Here is a 15784-nt window from a genome sequence, read left to right as displayed (position 1 = left end):
AGAAAAAAAACATGTTTTCTAACAGATAGAATAACCAGAAAAGAAAAACACCCTAACCACATCGGTCTAAGTATAAGGTGTAGTTAAGTATAAGATGTTGAAAAGTGTTTGGGAGAAATTGTCCAAGATGGAAAAATTGGGTCAAAGATTGTAAGGCAGATTTCTCCTGAAACAATATTTCCAAAATGTGAAACATGGAAACAATTAGAATGTAGTTGTTCTTTTTGCGCTATGCCTGATTGTTTTTGGATATCGTTCCAATCTAACGATCCCAGTGTGCCCTAAATTCTTTTTTTATTTTTTATTTTTTATTTTTTTTAACCTATAAGATTGCCAACTTTGGCCACGCTGGTGACTAGCCGCTGTGTCCATTTTATTAAATGGACTGTCATGCTGGTTAAACCAACACTGAAAAGCATATCATGACAGATTCTCATACTAACAATTCCAATGTTGCCCAATCAGTCTTCATTGTAACATGGTGTGGGCAATTGGCAATAGTGGGCCTGTTAAGTCCTTTGAGACATTATTGTGAATATGGCCTATATAAACTATATATATATTTGTACTATATACTATATAACTATATATTACTCCATCTGTGATCACTTCTCAAGGTTTGTTCCTTGACCCAAATCAGTTTACTTTGTTATAATGGAGGCTTAGACCATGTAATGTCATTAGTTTCTTTAAACTGCGAGCCTTGGGACTGACAACAGACAAAACCTTGATAAGATATGACATTGTTTCCCCAATATGTAATAAGTCTGATCAAGCAGTGGACTTTTCTATTTATCTGATCTCGCTGTCACGTTTGCTTGCTAGATAAGTGTATTAAAAAAGGGAACCGTGAAGATTTTTCTTTTCCCAAATTACAAACTGCATAATGTTTTGGAAAGTGATGGATGTTCATGCAGCGAACACACATTCTGTACATTATGGACATTTCTCTCTGTTATACTGATACACATGGCAGCCGATTGTTTGTTAATAATCTACACAGCTCCATAATGTAATTAAAGCTATGCAGACTTATTAAGTGCTGGCTGAAATAAACCACATTCCTTTTCAAGTCAATTTCTCAATAACTAAATGAAATCAACAGAGCTGTGCATCCGACGGAATTCCCATGGTTTTAATTCAGTTTCACACCGACAGGCGACAGACACAATTTGCAAAACCGTGCGTGATTATAAATAGAGAGCAGAAGGTCTTCAGTTCAAATTAACTTGGCAGAACAGGACAGTGGGAAACAAAGAAACAGGGATCCTTAATAGCCTGGCAGAAGTGAAAAGTGTATAGCAGTGGTTCTCAAAGATTAAAAATTAAAAGGTTGACTGGATTAAATGTTTTTTTTTTTTTATCCACTCCAGTAGATTTATATTTTTTTTCTGGAGGTGGGTTCACAGGAAGGGCCAGATGGGTAGATTTTTCCTGTTGTAATAAACTGGTCAATAGAAAAAAATATAATGACTTAAAGGCCTTTACAAGACCTTTGTCATATGCACTCCAGCAGAAAGAATATTGTTTTAATGGATTTTCTGACGTGTAATAGTGGAGAAAGACATAAATGAACGCCAGTATTTGAAGTCACTAATGCATTTTAACTCATTGTCTGTCAATGAATGGGACAAAAGACCAGTCCTTGTTGAGTGGAAGGGATTGGCAGCGATCATTCTCTGCCACCCTCTCCAAGTCAAAATGGAATGGACGTCTATTGCCGTCAATGAAAGCCAATGAGTTCATGTTGACCCTGACTGTGGTACTTGGAGAACTATTTAGTACTCCTTGCGGTGATATATTTGAGAACCACTGAGAAGTGACAATAGCCAGAAGTAGAAAATTGCATCCCTTTCGAGCATTTTCAGACTGCTTCAGCAAAGCCAATGCGGTTACTGCGTCGATCAAATTCTGTGTAGTAGCGGGCAATGAAGTTGGCTCCCAGGATCCAAACGGGACCTGTCGGCGGCGGCACATCCAAGCCCCTGAAGGTAACAATGCAGACCTCGCCCTCGATCTGGGATTGCTGAAGCCACAGTAAAGCATCCATCATCACTGACAGTGGCATAAATTCCAAAGACTGGACATGTGCTATCCAACTCACCCATAGAATATAATCCTCATATGTGAGGGAGTACGCCAGGCCACCAAGGTGAAAAGCAATACTTGGTAGTGTCTCTACTGTGTCGCAGTTGACTTTGTACTGATTGAAAATATCAGTTATGGTGCAAAGATGGCAGGGCATTCTAGAGGGCAAATGTTTTCAGCATGAAAGCATTTTGGAAGAGTAAAACAATTAAACTTACACCACTTTCATCAAGCTGTGCACCAATGCTTTTCATCAGAGCAGAAACAGAGGAAGCCGGGCCTGTGATGTAGGAGGAGCCTGTGTCGATCACAGCTGTGCAACCTTCTGCACAAAATATCATTTCTGTTCCCACGAAAACGCTAAAAGAGTCAATGGACAAATGGACACTAAAACAGATGTCATGAGTGAACTATTTTTTTGGCAGTTTATGAAATCATACCCTTTCATCACAACCTCCCACTTGCCCATCTCCTTCGTCTCCATATAATTGAATGTTCCAGTGTAGTAGTTTGGATCCGTGCCACCCAGGACCAGTTCTCCACCGGGGAAATGTTGTGGGTCTCTGAAAGCAGCACATTCTTTTTTACATTTTTTTTTTCAAATATTGAACAGTATAGTGCAGTGTCTTTTTAACATTTTACAGAAAGTAACACTTCAAAGAATGTTGGGCTCTCCAAATATGGCAAACAGGCCCAACATTAGTTAATTGGCTGGCTTTAAAGGTGCTAGAAATCCATTTTGACAGTAAGAGGTTGGCAGCGAAAGATTATCTCACACTGAGATGTGAGGATTCGATTCCCTAGCCAATTCCCCCAGTTCAAATGAATTGCACATGTTTCAATATCAATGGCAGGTAAAAACATCTTTGTAGCGTGGTGATGTAGTAGGCCAAAACATTCCGAAAAAAGTCAAGAAAACATGAATTTTGTAACAAAATAATACTAAAGTGTTAAAAATAAAACTTGACTGTAAATGATTGATTTTCATTCATTCTCGTAAGCGTTGTGGGGGTTGCCGGAACCTATCCCAGCTGACTTTGGGAAAAAGACAGACGACACCCGAGACTGGTCGCCAGTCAGCCGTAGGGCACACAGAGACAAACACCCATTCGCGCATACAATCACATAGCTGACAGCAGGAATTGAGCCCGACTGAGCCTGCCCGTACCAAAGACGGGCGAGTGAAACCTACACCATCAGGCAGCTTGTTGTTGATTTTCAACTTGGGAAATGTAACTTTCGTATGACATGGTCTGTTCATTTTCTTTGTTTTTATGTCTATTACTTTTGTTCTACCGTTGCGTCCTCGCATTATACACAGTGGGCTCTATTTTCATGGTGTAAAATTTCACAGTCAAGTAGGTTTTTTTGAGCCAGTGCACGTTTTGGAATTTGGTCTGGTGTACTTCCAAGTGGTACTTGGTTTTTCACTGAGGAAACCAGTAAATAGTTAGAACACAAGCAGGTAAAACAAATGGTATAGATCCAGGGGATTGGGTGTTCACTATCATTTTTTAGCATACTCCATCCACTTTCTAAAGCACATGCTTGGAATTCCAGAATATTTGAAAATATACTGTTGATAAGAATCAAATGTGAATATTTTGTAGATTACGTTGAATACGACTGAATTTCCACAGTAATGGATTAAAATAGGTTGTTTGAACATTTAATTCAGTCAATCGTTTGTGTACCTCCAGATGGAACCTGCTTGCCCCGGATGATACTAGTACCACATTTATAGAACCACTGTTGTAGTCTGAGAGTGTATTCACACCTGTACAGTTTGATCTGGACTAAACCTAAATTGTTTGTGGTGCACATCTTTTGGGCTGGTGCACATACAAACTCGCAAACTCTGTTGCGAAGCAAACAGCCGGTCAGAAACGAGGGGTGGTCCCGGTTTGCGTCCGAACTACTTCTGGAATCAAACCTCTTTTTACATGTAATAGGCCTGCATAGCCACATGCATTATGTGTAATATCATTTGATTGGTATCACAGTAACATGATTTGTTTATTTATTTATTTTTAACTCCTGAATTTTTAACCTGCCCATACTGTTTTGTCCAAGGATTTAATGATGTTTGCACGTGCGTGGGTGTGTCATAGAATCTTGAGACTTACTTTACAATGTAAAAAAAGAGCCACACCAAACCAAAACGTGTCCTTTGTATATTTGTCTGGACAAAAGAATGCTAACTATGGACTTTTCTGCTGTAAATACGCCCCGAGTCTTTTATAAAAGCAACGTGCTTGAGACATCTTTTGATCAGTCAGTCCTATGAGGACAATGGTTGTTTTCTTCTAACCATGACTGAAACAAATGCTGCAAAGACCAACATTTTTATGTCATTATTTTTGTAAGGCTTTTATTATTCCTGGTTGTCAAAACAAACGTTATTTCATTTTATATTTCGCATTACGAAACGATTTATTTCGTCAAACATACGTTCAAATGTAATTGTAACACCTAACCTGACTCTTATGATATTTGAAGCTTATTCATGAATCGCTAAGCCTTAACTCCTTGGGTGCCATTGACTGAGATCCAATCCATTCAATATGTCCAAACCATTTTGAAGGGGGGTGTCAGCAGTCAGCAAAAAAGTAAATTAATCAGAAACATATCTTTTGAAACCACACTAACTGTACACACCTGCTGTAGTAAACAGAGAATACCTCCTCCTCTAGGACATGCTGGGACATGATGCGGTCAAACACTGGAGTGATGCCATCAATAGCCACATTCGGGTAGCCCATCCCCAGGACACCATCAAACTTTGCAAAGATGAACGGCATGGCCGACAGGGTGGTCGCTTCAGCAAACACCTGGACCACAGGGATTCCGCCCACCTTAAAAGGGAGAAAAGGAAGTCAAAGTCTTCCTGACAGACATGCTTTCTTAATAACATTCGTAAATCACAAAATCTCATTCCAAACTGTAACGTTGCGCTTTGAGATACGCGTTGGTTCATTCTGGTAGCAAGCAAGTAAAACAAAACAGTCATAGGTCAAATCACTTTCCATTAGAATGAATGGATTCGCGACTACTCTGTCAGAGCCTTTCCCCATAAAACAAAGCTGTTGTTATAGTTTTTTTTTTAAATCAATAAATACACAAATAAATAAAATGACATACAATATACCCATCAAATGGTTATTTCATCATGATTAATTCATTGACTTGGCTCTGGAGCATAAACCACAGCAGCTAGTCTAAGACCTAGACTCTAAGTGATTAGACATATGCATTAATCCTTTTTAACAGAGGACAAAATATATATGCATGTGAGGATTGTTATATTGTCTGTCATTATTATAAACATTGATTTGTTTACATATTTTATTCTCATTTATTGATCTAATATATTTATAAATTATTTAATATACAAAACAATAAATTAAAAAATACAAAATAACATTTTAAGTACATAGTATGTAAATCCTATAGACAGGTCACTCATACACAAGATGCCATTGCACTTAAAATGGAAAATGACATTGTATTTTTAAGTCTATTTATTAACTTGTGCGAGAGAGTGCCGAATTCATGAACAATTGTTGAGAATTGTTTATGCTGAAGTAAAATCATTTTCAAGGGTCTCAGCATTATTAAACATTTTATAATTTCATGATTTTGGAACATCTTTCTCAGTGGTTTCCTTTCGGTCAAATTAAAATCAAAAGATGTGGCTGGAGACAAGAAATTATATTTATTGTGTAATGACAAGCTAAAATGACAGTTTTTAGGGCTTTGACGAAAATTATTTTGTTTTAAGAGCAAATTCCATCTGTAACCCTTTCATGCAAAAATACACTGAAAGATGAGCCTATGAAATCTATTGCCTTCAATTGCATAGAATGGCAGTTTAAAACTGTCTAAAAAAATCTACTTTAAAGTGTTACTTGGTTCCGTAACCAATGTGTATTTCTGTTTTTGTATATTTTAAATATATTATATAGCTATTACGAATATTGTATTACTTTTAAAATGTGTTTTTAATTATTGAAATAGTAATACAATAATAGTTAAGAATATAATAACTGAAGTGTTACTTGGTTCCGTAACCAATGTGTATTTCTGTTTTTGTATATTTTAAATATATTATATAGCTATTACGAATATTGTATTACTTTCAAAATGTGTTTTTAATTATTGAAATAGTAATAAAATAATAGTTAAGAATATAATAATTGCTGCTATGCTTGACATTTTTAAATGAACAAAAATAGTCTTGCTTTATAAAGAGTTAAAGTTCTCTAGTGTCAACTTTTGAATAGCAGTCTAGTCTACTGTAGTGGCCAGTGTCCCTGAAAGAGTTAAGATGAGAGTAAATGACTAAGTTAATTACCCTGGATCGTGAAAACCAGTTAGTTTTAACCCGTGGATGCTTCCGGATGTATTCACTGATGATTTAAGGAAATTACTTATTCAGACAATGACAGCAGAGGTTAAGGATTGTAAACTCACCACAACCACATCCTCACTGAGGAATCCCCTGACATTCCCCGAGGCGTACTGGATGGAAAATCCTGTTCCATTTTCCATGTAAGTGTGAGACATGGAGGCATCGTACCTGTTGTGAGTAACTAAAAGGTCACAGTTCATTTGAGTAGACTGGAGTTGTGGGAACCCTGCACATGCATGCTGAAAGTAAACAGTTCTCCTTCTGCATGTGTGTGACACTTACAGCAGGCTGTGGAGAACGGGGAGCAGCTCTGTGAGGGAACCCACAAGTTGGCTGAGCCTGTGTCAAATACTACGTTGAAGAGTTGACCCGGAGAGCCAATACTGATTTCTCCATAGTATTGAGTCTGTGAGAGGGGGGAAGTGGGGAGGTGTGGGGGGGAAAGCCATTTATGCAACAAATTCCCATTAGAACTATGAAATTCAGTTTGACGCAGACAAAAAGAATTTTTTGAAGCAACCGGGACGGATGGTTGATCTGACATTTTAATTTTCGACGGAGAAAGCACATGGTATGGATTCCTTAACGCTGTGTGAAGCGAACTGTCTCACATCCAAATAGTTGGTGAGAGGAGTGGGAACAGTTCCGTTGCTGAAGCTCATCTGTTCGAGCTCCGTCAACACCTGCTCCACTGAAACACCCATATCCTGCAGCGTTTCTCTGATAGACGACATTTTCTTCAGGCTTATTCTGGAAAGAAGGGCAGTCAAGTGGGGAAATTCATTCTCGTGGGTCATGCGGAAAATAAACAGCACATAGCCTCGTGCACATTTTTGCTGAAAGAATAGAAACAATCAAACGATTGATGTGGTGATATATAGCTTCTTAATTCTGAACAACAAATGATTTTTTTTAAATTAAAAAGGGCAAAAGCTGGAAACAATTGAACAAAAACATATACTTATTTTTCGTATCGTCTTATATTAGGTGGTCTGTCCTAAATGGCTTACTTGATATGTTTACACCAGAGACAAATTTAATAAGCTATCTTGGTGGTTAAAAAAGAAGAAGAAAAAATCCCCCCTTTTTGAATGCTACCTTTTTTTTAAAATGGTAGTTCTACATTACTCGAAATGAAGGGGAACCACCAATATTGTTTCTTTGGATGTATTATCAGAGCTTTTATGTAATAGCTCAATGTTGACAACCTGGTTGGAGGTGTAATGTTTCAAACCTGATGTTTTTTTTTCTTTTCTCCAGGCCAACTGGAAGCAATACTGCTGTCAACAAGTACATAACCCCATCAGTAACTCTGACATGCAGCCAAATGAGTCATTGTCTTGGCTCAGGATTCTCTGCAGAGACCAACACTGGTCTGCTATTCTTCTACAACTAAAGTAATTTGATAATATGAGGAAGCACAAATAATGTGATGAAATGGGGAAGTACTACATATAAAAATAAATACCTGCCATTTATTTGTCAAAAACCTTGGCTCTGAAAGAGTTCAGGCATCATGTGAATGACAAATTCAAAGTAAATAAAAACATTCAATTACAATCCTCTGACCTTCCTGATCCCAAAAGTTTTGGGCTTGTCATGGTGAGTTCTGATGTCATGCAAGTCTTGTTCTGAGGTTGTGTAATGTCATGCAGAACAATACTATTTAGCAAACACCCCTGTGGTGTACATTTATGTTACACAGAACCCTCATCCTATAAAGTACCAGGAAGACAGCATTCTATCCTTTAAGCATATTTATTGGAATATTTGGCACATTTAAAAACAAACAAAGATAGGCAGTATCTCACGATTGTTTTATTCTTTTCAAAACTTGATGTCAAAAAGAAGAAGCCTCTTACCTCCTCAATGAATGGCCAGAGCTCATTGTCAATGACCCGACAAGCAAACATGCCCAAAAAGTCAGTAAAACTGCCATTTTGGAAGGGAAAAATGCAGCCGGACAGCGATGGATGTTGGATGAAGAAAAACAGATTGCCTTCTTCTATTAATGGTGAGTCCTCAATTTGCTGAGGTTGTGTTTGAGTGTTCAGGTGCCCCTGGCTCTTTTATACCATTGCTGCCATCCTCTTCACCCCCAAAGACGAGGGTTCCCGCTGGGAATTAAGGTGACCACTTGAAAAAGAACTCTGCTCCTCTGGCCCCTCTATGCCCCTCCACCCCTGGTACTTCCCCATTGGTCACATAACCTCTACTGTGATAAAGAGGTCCCAGTGAGAGGTCTGCACTTTGACCTCTCGGATCTCGTTTGCGACAGAAGGCAGGGGGTTCACATGCAGCTGATTTTCACAGCTGTGGCAGATCTCCCGCTTTTGTAGCTAATCAATTCCATTTTGGTAGTTCGGGTGACTTTTGTGAACAGATAAGGATGAAAGGTGGACTGAATTCCCTGCATGGTTTGGATTGAGATTGTTGGCAAGTGAGTTTGGCCCATGGTGAGTGTATTGTTATGGTTTTGGCAACGTTGTACTTGTTTGGATTGCATTTCTTGCTGGGATGCTCAGACCAAACATGGCCAACACCTTTTCATTCCAGGCTCCCTCTCTGTGGATTTTACCCCTAGGAGGATTCCCACAGTATCTGGCCTGTCAGACTGCGGTCATGTGCTGGTACTGTACTGACCACCCAGTCACGTAAGGCGATATGGGAGGGTTTCCATCAGCTGTGGCAGAGGTCAGAGGTGAGCCTCAAAGAAAATAAGGTCACTGTGAGCAGACCTTACTGGAGGAGATAGCGTGGCTACATGACGCACAAAACTGGGAAGCTAAGATTGACTAATAACAGTGACTCATATACTTAAGGATCTCGTGATTAGAAACGCTAGTTCAACCTATACATGCTCTTTAGAATTTAATTTCTTGTAAAAGCTTATTATTGAGTGTACTATGAATCATACAACGCACTGAAAAAAATGAAAACATCTTTTTACATTTTTCAATTGATTCACTCCAGGCCACATTAATAATGTTGTAGTGGAGCTTTGTTCTTTTGGAAAATCTGCACATAGCTACATTTGCTCACAATAACACAAAAAAGGCTGTTTTTTGAGGGTCAGGGTGTTCACCATTATAACTTTTTCTTTTTCATTTATTTATTTTTTTAACTTAGATGCTTAGATTAGTACCACAAGAGTAAATAAGAGTGTCTTTAAAGGCTGAAACTGTTTTAATGTGCCATAAGGGACTTTGGATCACTCCCATTGTAGTTGGGCAGAAAATGGAGGACGAAAGAACAGATGGAATAGTGATATTAAAACATAATTAAACATATAGCTAGGTACTTAATGTAAATGCACTTCATATTTAACTGCCAAAGAATTTACTTTTGACAGAGCAGTACAAGAATCTACAGTATTGTTGTTGTTTCAACTTTTCCGAATTAAACCTGAAAAGAATGTCAAAAAAACAACAACGGCTTTTCAAGACAATCAGTGTCATAAAAGGGTTCAAATATCAGATGTACTGCTTATGTATGTTGGAAACAGTTCAAAAATCAGTTTTAAATTCTGCCTCTATGCTAAACACTTATGCATGTGTGGAAACAATGTCTGTTTGTCAATCCAAAATCAATTAGAATCGAAAAACATTGCCTATTGCCTAAATTGCATTCAAATGCAATCGCTAATTACAAACCTAAATAATGATTTCTTGTTTAAAAAACTTGCACCACGACTACTGATTCCAAAGTAAACGCCAGTGAACATTCAGTTAAATGCAACCACATTTGTCTGGTTGTTCTTTTGTGCCTTTGTATACACACACCAGCAAAATTAACAAGCCAAATCAATCAGTCCAAACCATATATTTTTGTGTACTACACTTTGACACTGCAGCATGTTTATGGGGAGTACATGTGCGTATTATCTGCTAAATGCTAATTAGTGTTCACTGTGCTACCTTTAAAGTTCAAACAAGGATAAACAGCTGGAAAAACAGCTCTATGGTGTCCTGGAACTAAATTATGTTTTCAGAGCTCTCGAAGCTCCCACGAGGTCTGTTTAAAGTTGTTTCATATAGAACTTTAGAAAACCTGGCTAATTTTGCTGGAATATAAGCCATTTTATTGCATAATTGGGGAAAAGCTTACATTTGACATCTGACCTTTGACCAGTTAGCTAAATAGATACCAACTGGCCATTTTCCCACATTGCTGAGGGAGACCTTAACGTCACTCCTGTCTGGCCTCACGAGGCCATTCTACTGGTGGCCATGGGAAAAGTGTACAACTCCAGAAAGATAGATTAATGTAAGAAGTAATAATAAAGAAACAAATAAGAGCAACATATTTTCCCGTGTAACTATTTGTGTCAGGTAAAGATGCAATCAACAAGAATCAAATTCTTTACACATCTGGACAGCATTATTAGTTTTAACTCTAAGAATAAACAACGACGTGGGCGAAGGTGTTGAAACGTATGTGGGAAGGGTGTTGAAGTATGTAAAAGACCGAAGAGCAAACAAGTGATTCACATCAAGTGCAGATTGTTTGTAAGGGCACTTGTGTATTTTGGTTTCAAGTTATTCATCATGAAAAGAGTGAAGTCAAGCAAGAGGATTGTCAGGTAAATAGGACCTAAAATAAGTTTGCGCATTGCGCAAACAAATAAATCAGATCCCCACACCCACAAAATCTTGTTTTCTACTAAATAATAAAATAAATGAATAAAAAGTGCAATTTGTGTAGACAGTAAGTCGTGGATGCAGCCTGTACACTGACTTTGCACACTTCATATTCATATTTTAGAAAATAAAAAGATGCATTAAATGCGCCAGAATGCTTGCCTCAAGTTTTCCCAACAGGGTGCAGTATTGGATTTAGAGAGCAAATTTCAAAGCTGAGAGAGTAAGGGAGAGAAAAGAGAGAAGAGAAGAGAGAGTGAGAAGAGAGAGAGAGAGAGAAAAATTAAAAATTGATCACCTGCAATTTTTCAAAAGACAATTTACCCCCTTGCGGTTTATCAATCCAAAAATAATGAGACAAGGATGAGGACCTGTTTGAGCATCATCTTCCTGACCTTCTAATGAGTGCTGTTAGGATTGTGATATTTTTCATTGATTCAGTCATTCATTTTCTGAACCGCTTTATCCTCACTAGGGTTGGGGGGTGTCGGAGCCTATCCCAGCTGACTTTCGGGCACAAGGCAGGGGACACCCTGATTCTGTGGCCAGCTGATTGCAGGGCATGTGAAGACAGACAACTATTTATGCTTTTAGAGCACATGTGTCAAAGTGGCGGCCTGGGGGCCAAATCTGGCCCACCGCATCATTTTGTGTGGCCCGGGAAAGTAAATCATGAGTGTCGACTTTCTGTTTTAGGATCAAATTAAAATGAAGAGTATAGATGTATATTAAATTTTCTAATTTTCCCCCTTTTAAATCAATGTGTAATTTTTAAATCATTTTTTCTGTGTTTTTAGTTCAAAAATCATTTTGTAAAATCTAAAAATATATATAAAAAAAGCTAAAATAAACATTGTTTTAGATCTATTAAAAAAACTGAATATTCAGGGGTTTTAATCCAGTTCTTTTAATCCAAATAAAAAATCTAAATATTATATCTAAAATGATCCATCCCACGTGAAATCAAGTTGACGTTAAAGTGGCCCGCGAACCAACCCGAGTCTGACACTCTTGATTTAGGGCAGGGGTCGGGAACCTTTTTGATGGAAAGAGCCATAAACAATTCATATTTTTTAAATGTTAATCCTTGAGAGCCATGCTCCGAATTTAAAAGTCAACATACATGAAAATGTGTGCCTTTTTTAGTCACTTCACCACTTTTAAAGTACAAAAAGTATTTGAATTCTTTTGACAACATTGTTACGTTGAGAGCCATATGCACCCATCAAAAGAGCCATATGAGAGTACCTGCAGGAAACCCACGCAGACCCGGGGAGAATATGCAAACTCCACACAAGTGGACTGACCTAGATTTGAACCCAGGACCCCAGCCAGAACTGTGAGGTCGACGTGCTAACCACTCATCCGCCAGGCCGCAGGTTTGAAATACACTATTGTAAAATAAATGTAAATAAACATTGTAAATAAAGCTGTCTGCCTTTATATGAAGGGGTCATCAAGGTAAAGTCCACCTTCTTGAAATGTATACTAAATATTGTATAGTATATCCCTAACATTAGTATGCATGGTTGGAACATGATCATTGTGCTTGAATAGAAAGGGAAAAAATGTACCTAGTGCAAAGTATTCCACAGTAAAGTTAAATATAAAAAAGCTGTGAAAATGCTTAAAAACAAATAAACCTAAATAAATAAATGCAAATGTACAATGTACACAATTGTAGGGGAAAATGTTCAACCCACAGTAGCAATATAGACTGGTAGCCTGCCAGAATTGCATATTCTTTGCATAACATTCTGTCTTGTCATTCTATATTCACCTGCAAAAATAGCTTCACTCTTCTCTTTTACGTACATGTCATATGTGCTCAGCAAATATGAGACAACAGTAACTAACATCCATGAACACAACCTATTGCATTCTGGAACATAACCGCACGAGGGGGTAGCAGGAAAGAGAAATAATATCTAGTATAAACCTCTAATTTCGAGTAGAAGACATCTGAATCTATTACCAATAGACCTATGTTACCAATGTCCAAAAGAAGGAAATTGATGACAAATAAAACCATAATGAATTTCAATATGTTGTTTTTCTCTCTCATTGCATCATTCCTTTTATATTCTATCAGCACCATTTGGTTCTGAAGACAGGGGTTGGGGTTCACCCCCTGGATAGAGAAGCTAAAGATGGTAATTGATGTATTAGACATTAAGTAATCAAAACAAAATCTCAAATGAAGAAGAACTGCCTAGTAAGTTTTAGAGAAATTCAGTAGATATACTCAATCGTTTTAAACAATTAGATTTTCATGCTTTTTTTAAAGGTTTACATTAACACCTCACTGACACTACTTTTACTTTTTTTCTTAATCATTGAACCCATATAGGCGGCGTGGCGATGAGTGGTTAGTGCGTCAGCCTCACAGTCCTGGGGTCATGGGTTCAACCCCAGGCCGGTCCTCCTGTGTGGAGTTTTTTTTGCCTGGGCTTGCGTGGGTTTTCTCCAGATAATCCAGTTTCCAATTTTTAAATTACAATACTAATAAAACAAGAAGTATATCAACAAATAAAAAGATGTAAAAGATGCAATTTAGAATGTCCAATCAGCCTACCATGAATTGAATGCTTTTTATTGTCAGTATAATGAGAAAAAAATTAAAACATGCATGTCTTTGGAATGTGGGAGGAAACCAGAGTACCCAGAGAAAACCCACTTAGGCCCAGGGAGAACATGCAAACTCCACACACGTGGACCGACCCAGGATCCCGGAGCTGTGAGGCCGACATTCTAACCACTCAAGCCGCCGGGCCGTAATGTGGCAGTATAGAACCTTAAATTTATTAAAATATATTCATTTGCCTCACTTCAATGAGCGCCACGTGGAATCAATTCGCACTCGGTGGGATTGTGAGTGCTTACTTACTGGCGACCAGTCTAGGATGTAGTCCACCTTTCACCTGAAGTCAGCTGGGATAAGCTCCAACACCCCATGACCCTGACAAGGATAAGTGGGGTTCAAATGAAAAAAACAGCTTAATCAGGTGTGAATGAGTGTTGAACCCATGATTTAGTTATTTCAGTCCTCAAGTCTGGCAGATACTGCATGTCAAACTCATCATAATAACCAGCAATTTAGCATTTGTGTGAATAGTTTGTACCTCGACAACATGTCAGGCATTTTTTCAAATGAGTTGCGTCACTGGAAGGATAGCAAAAACTGGCTGTTACCCTACAGCAAATACAAAAGGACATGGGAAAGACAGGAAGAAAGAGCACATCATCATGTTAGGGTCACAATATACAGATGGATAAATGTGGTGATCATTCGCATGACAAATAGGAAAGGTAAAAGTGGCACAGCTCATGAAGCATGAACTCTCCCCGCACTTAACATTGTGATGAAATGGGATGGAAAGCTGCCTTTCATACATGCCTATTCAGGCCACTGCCCTCATAAGAGCCCCAGTTTCTCTACTTCAGTGGAAACACTCAGAGACTCTTTGTTTTCCCTGCAGTGACATGCGTTTCTCACCTGACCCCCATAGCCTTTGTTCATGTACTATGGTACCTTAATATCAGCATCTGTCACACAAGACAACTATTTTTTAGTAAACAGCATTATCATGCACAGACTTCTCATCTCATTTTCTGAACCGCTTTATCCTCATTAGGGCCACGGGGGGTGCTGGAGCCTATCCCAGCTGACTCCGGGACAGAGGTGGGGGACACCATGTGTCAGCCGATCGCAGGGCACAAGGAGACGGACAACCATGCACACACACTCACACTCATACGTAGGGGCAATTTAGAGTGTCCAATCAGCCCACCATGCATGTTTTTGTAAATGTGGGAGGAAACTGGAGTACCCAGAGGAAACCCACGCAGGCCCGGGGAGAACATGCATGCAAACTCCACACAGGTGAATCGACCTGGATTTGACACCCCCACCCCCACCCCCATCAAAACTGTGATTTATGTCTATAGTCAACAAATGTTTACTCACTTTAAGTGTAATATCGGTGTTATAAAATCACTCTTACCCCAAGATTTAGGGTCCAAGCTTACACAATTGGCGTGGTGAAAATATGGAAGGTTTATTTATGTCCTTTTCCGAAGTGATGGGGTCGTGTAGATCGCGGAGGTGTGCATGACGCCATCAAGGCAGGTATGAGCACAGGCTGACGAATTCAAAGGAGGCACATAGAGACAAATCCTAGAGGTAAGAGCAAAGGTCGTGAGCCAGACTTTAGTGTTAAGATATGCGAGGGCAAGAGGTAACTGACGGAGAAACCAGACGAGTTGGACGGGCGACGAGGTAGAATGTCCACTGGCTTTTTAAAGGTGACTGATGTTGATTGCCAACAGGTGTGGCCGCTCACCCCGCCTGTCTCCAACCTGTAATCATATAAGACCCTCCTTCACCTGCCCAAGGTAGGTTAGACCTCAGGAGGGATGGACAGAGGCTCTAATAAGTACCATTCATTCATTCATTCATTCACGGTGAAAGAGTGGTTAGCAAAGTCCAGAGATCGAGGGTTCAGTCACCGGTGGGCTCCGACCTTCCTGTGTGGTGTTTGCATGTTTTCCCCTTTCTTATGTGGGTTTTCTCTGAGTACTCCGGTTTCCTCCCACATTCCAAAGACATGCATGGTAGGCTGATTGGACACTCTAAATTTCCCCT

At 38.9% G+C, this 15784-nt stretch overlaps 1 protein-coding gene across 5 annotated transcripts; it reads right to left on the bottom strand.

Moving 5' to 3' along the window:
* Nucleotides 1-1123: 1123 nt before the first annotated feature.
* ren (renin) lies at nucleotides 1124-15402 on the bottom strand. 5 transcript variants are annotated; one of them, XM_077611038.1, is made up of 11 exons: nucleotides 15387-15402; nucleotides 15144-15316; nucleotides 14262-14332; nucleotides 7111-7249; nucleotides 6782-6905; nucleotides 6562-6680; nucleotides 4747-4943; nucleotides 2529-2651; nucleotides 2307-2448; nucleotides 2105-2203; nucleotides 1124-2026 (listed from the first exon to the last, which is right to left on the bottom strand). In XM_077611038.1, exons 3-11 carry the CDS (start codon nucleotides 14279-14281, stop codon nucleotides 1865-1867), a joined length of 1125 nt encoding a protein of 374 aa, XP_077467164.1. In that variant the 5' UTR covers nucleotides 14282-14332; nucleotides 15144-15316; nucleotides 15387-15402; the 3' UTR covers nucleotides 1124-1864. The 5 variants fall into 5 exon arrangements, with proteins under 5 accessions (XP_077467164.1, XP_077467171.1, XP_077467179.1 ...); XM_077611045.1 differs by having other exon boundaries at nucleotides 1124-2017; nucleotides 15144-15393; XM_077611053.1 differs by lacking the exon at nucleotides 14262-14332 and having other exon boundaries at nucleotides 15144-15393.
* Between the last annotated feature and the right edge of the window lie 382 nt (nucleotides 15403-15784).

Source organism: Stigmatopora argus, chromosome 1, assembly GCF_051989625.1.
Source record: "Stigmatopora argus isolate UIUO_Sarg chromosome 1, RoL_Sarg_1.0, whole genome shotgun sequence".
NCBI classification, from domain to species: domain Eukaryota; kingdom Metazoa; phylum Chordata; class Actinopteri; order Syngnathiformes; family Syngnathidae; genus Stigmatopora; species Stigmatopora argus.
The sequence above is the reverse complement of the archived record's forward strand: the minus strand, read 5'-3'. Positions and strand labels throughout refer to the sequence as shown.

Coding starts and splice junctions, on each gene's coding strand:
- ren (XM_077611038.1), bottom strand. CDS start 14,281: ATGCCTGACATGTTGTCGAG. Junction 7,250..14,261: donor ATGCCTGACATGTTGTCGAG/GTACAAACTATT, acceptor CCTTCTTTCCAG/AATAAGCCTGAAGAAAATGT. Junction 2,027..2,104: donor ATGAGGATTATATTCTATGG/GTGAGTTGGATA, acceptor CTGTGGCTTCAG/CAATCCCAGATCGAGGGCGA.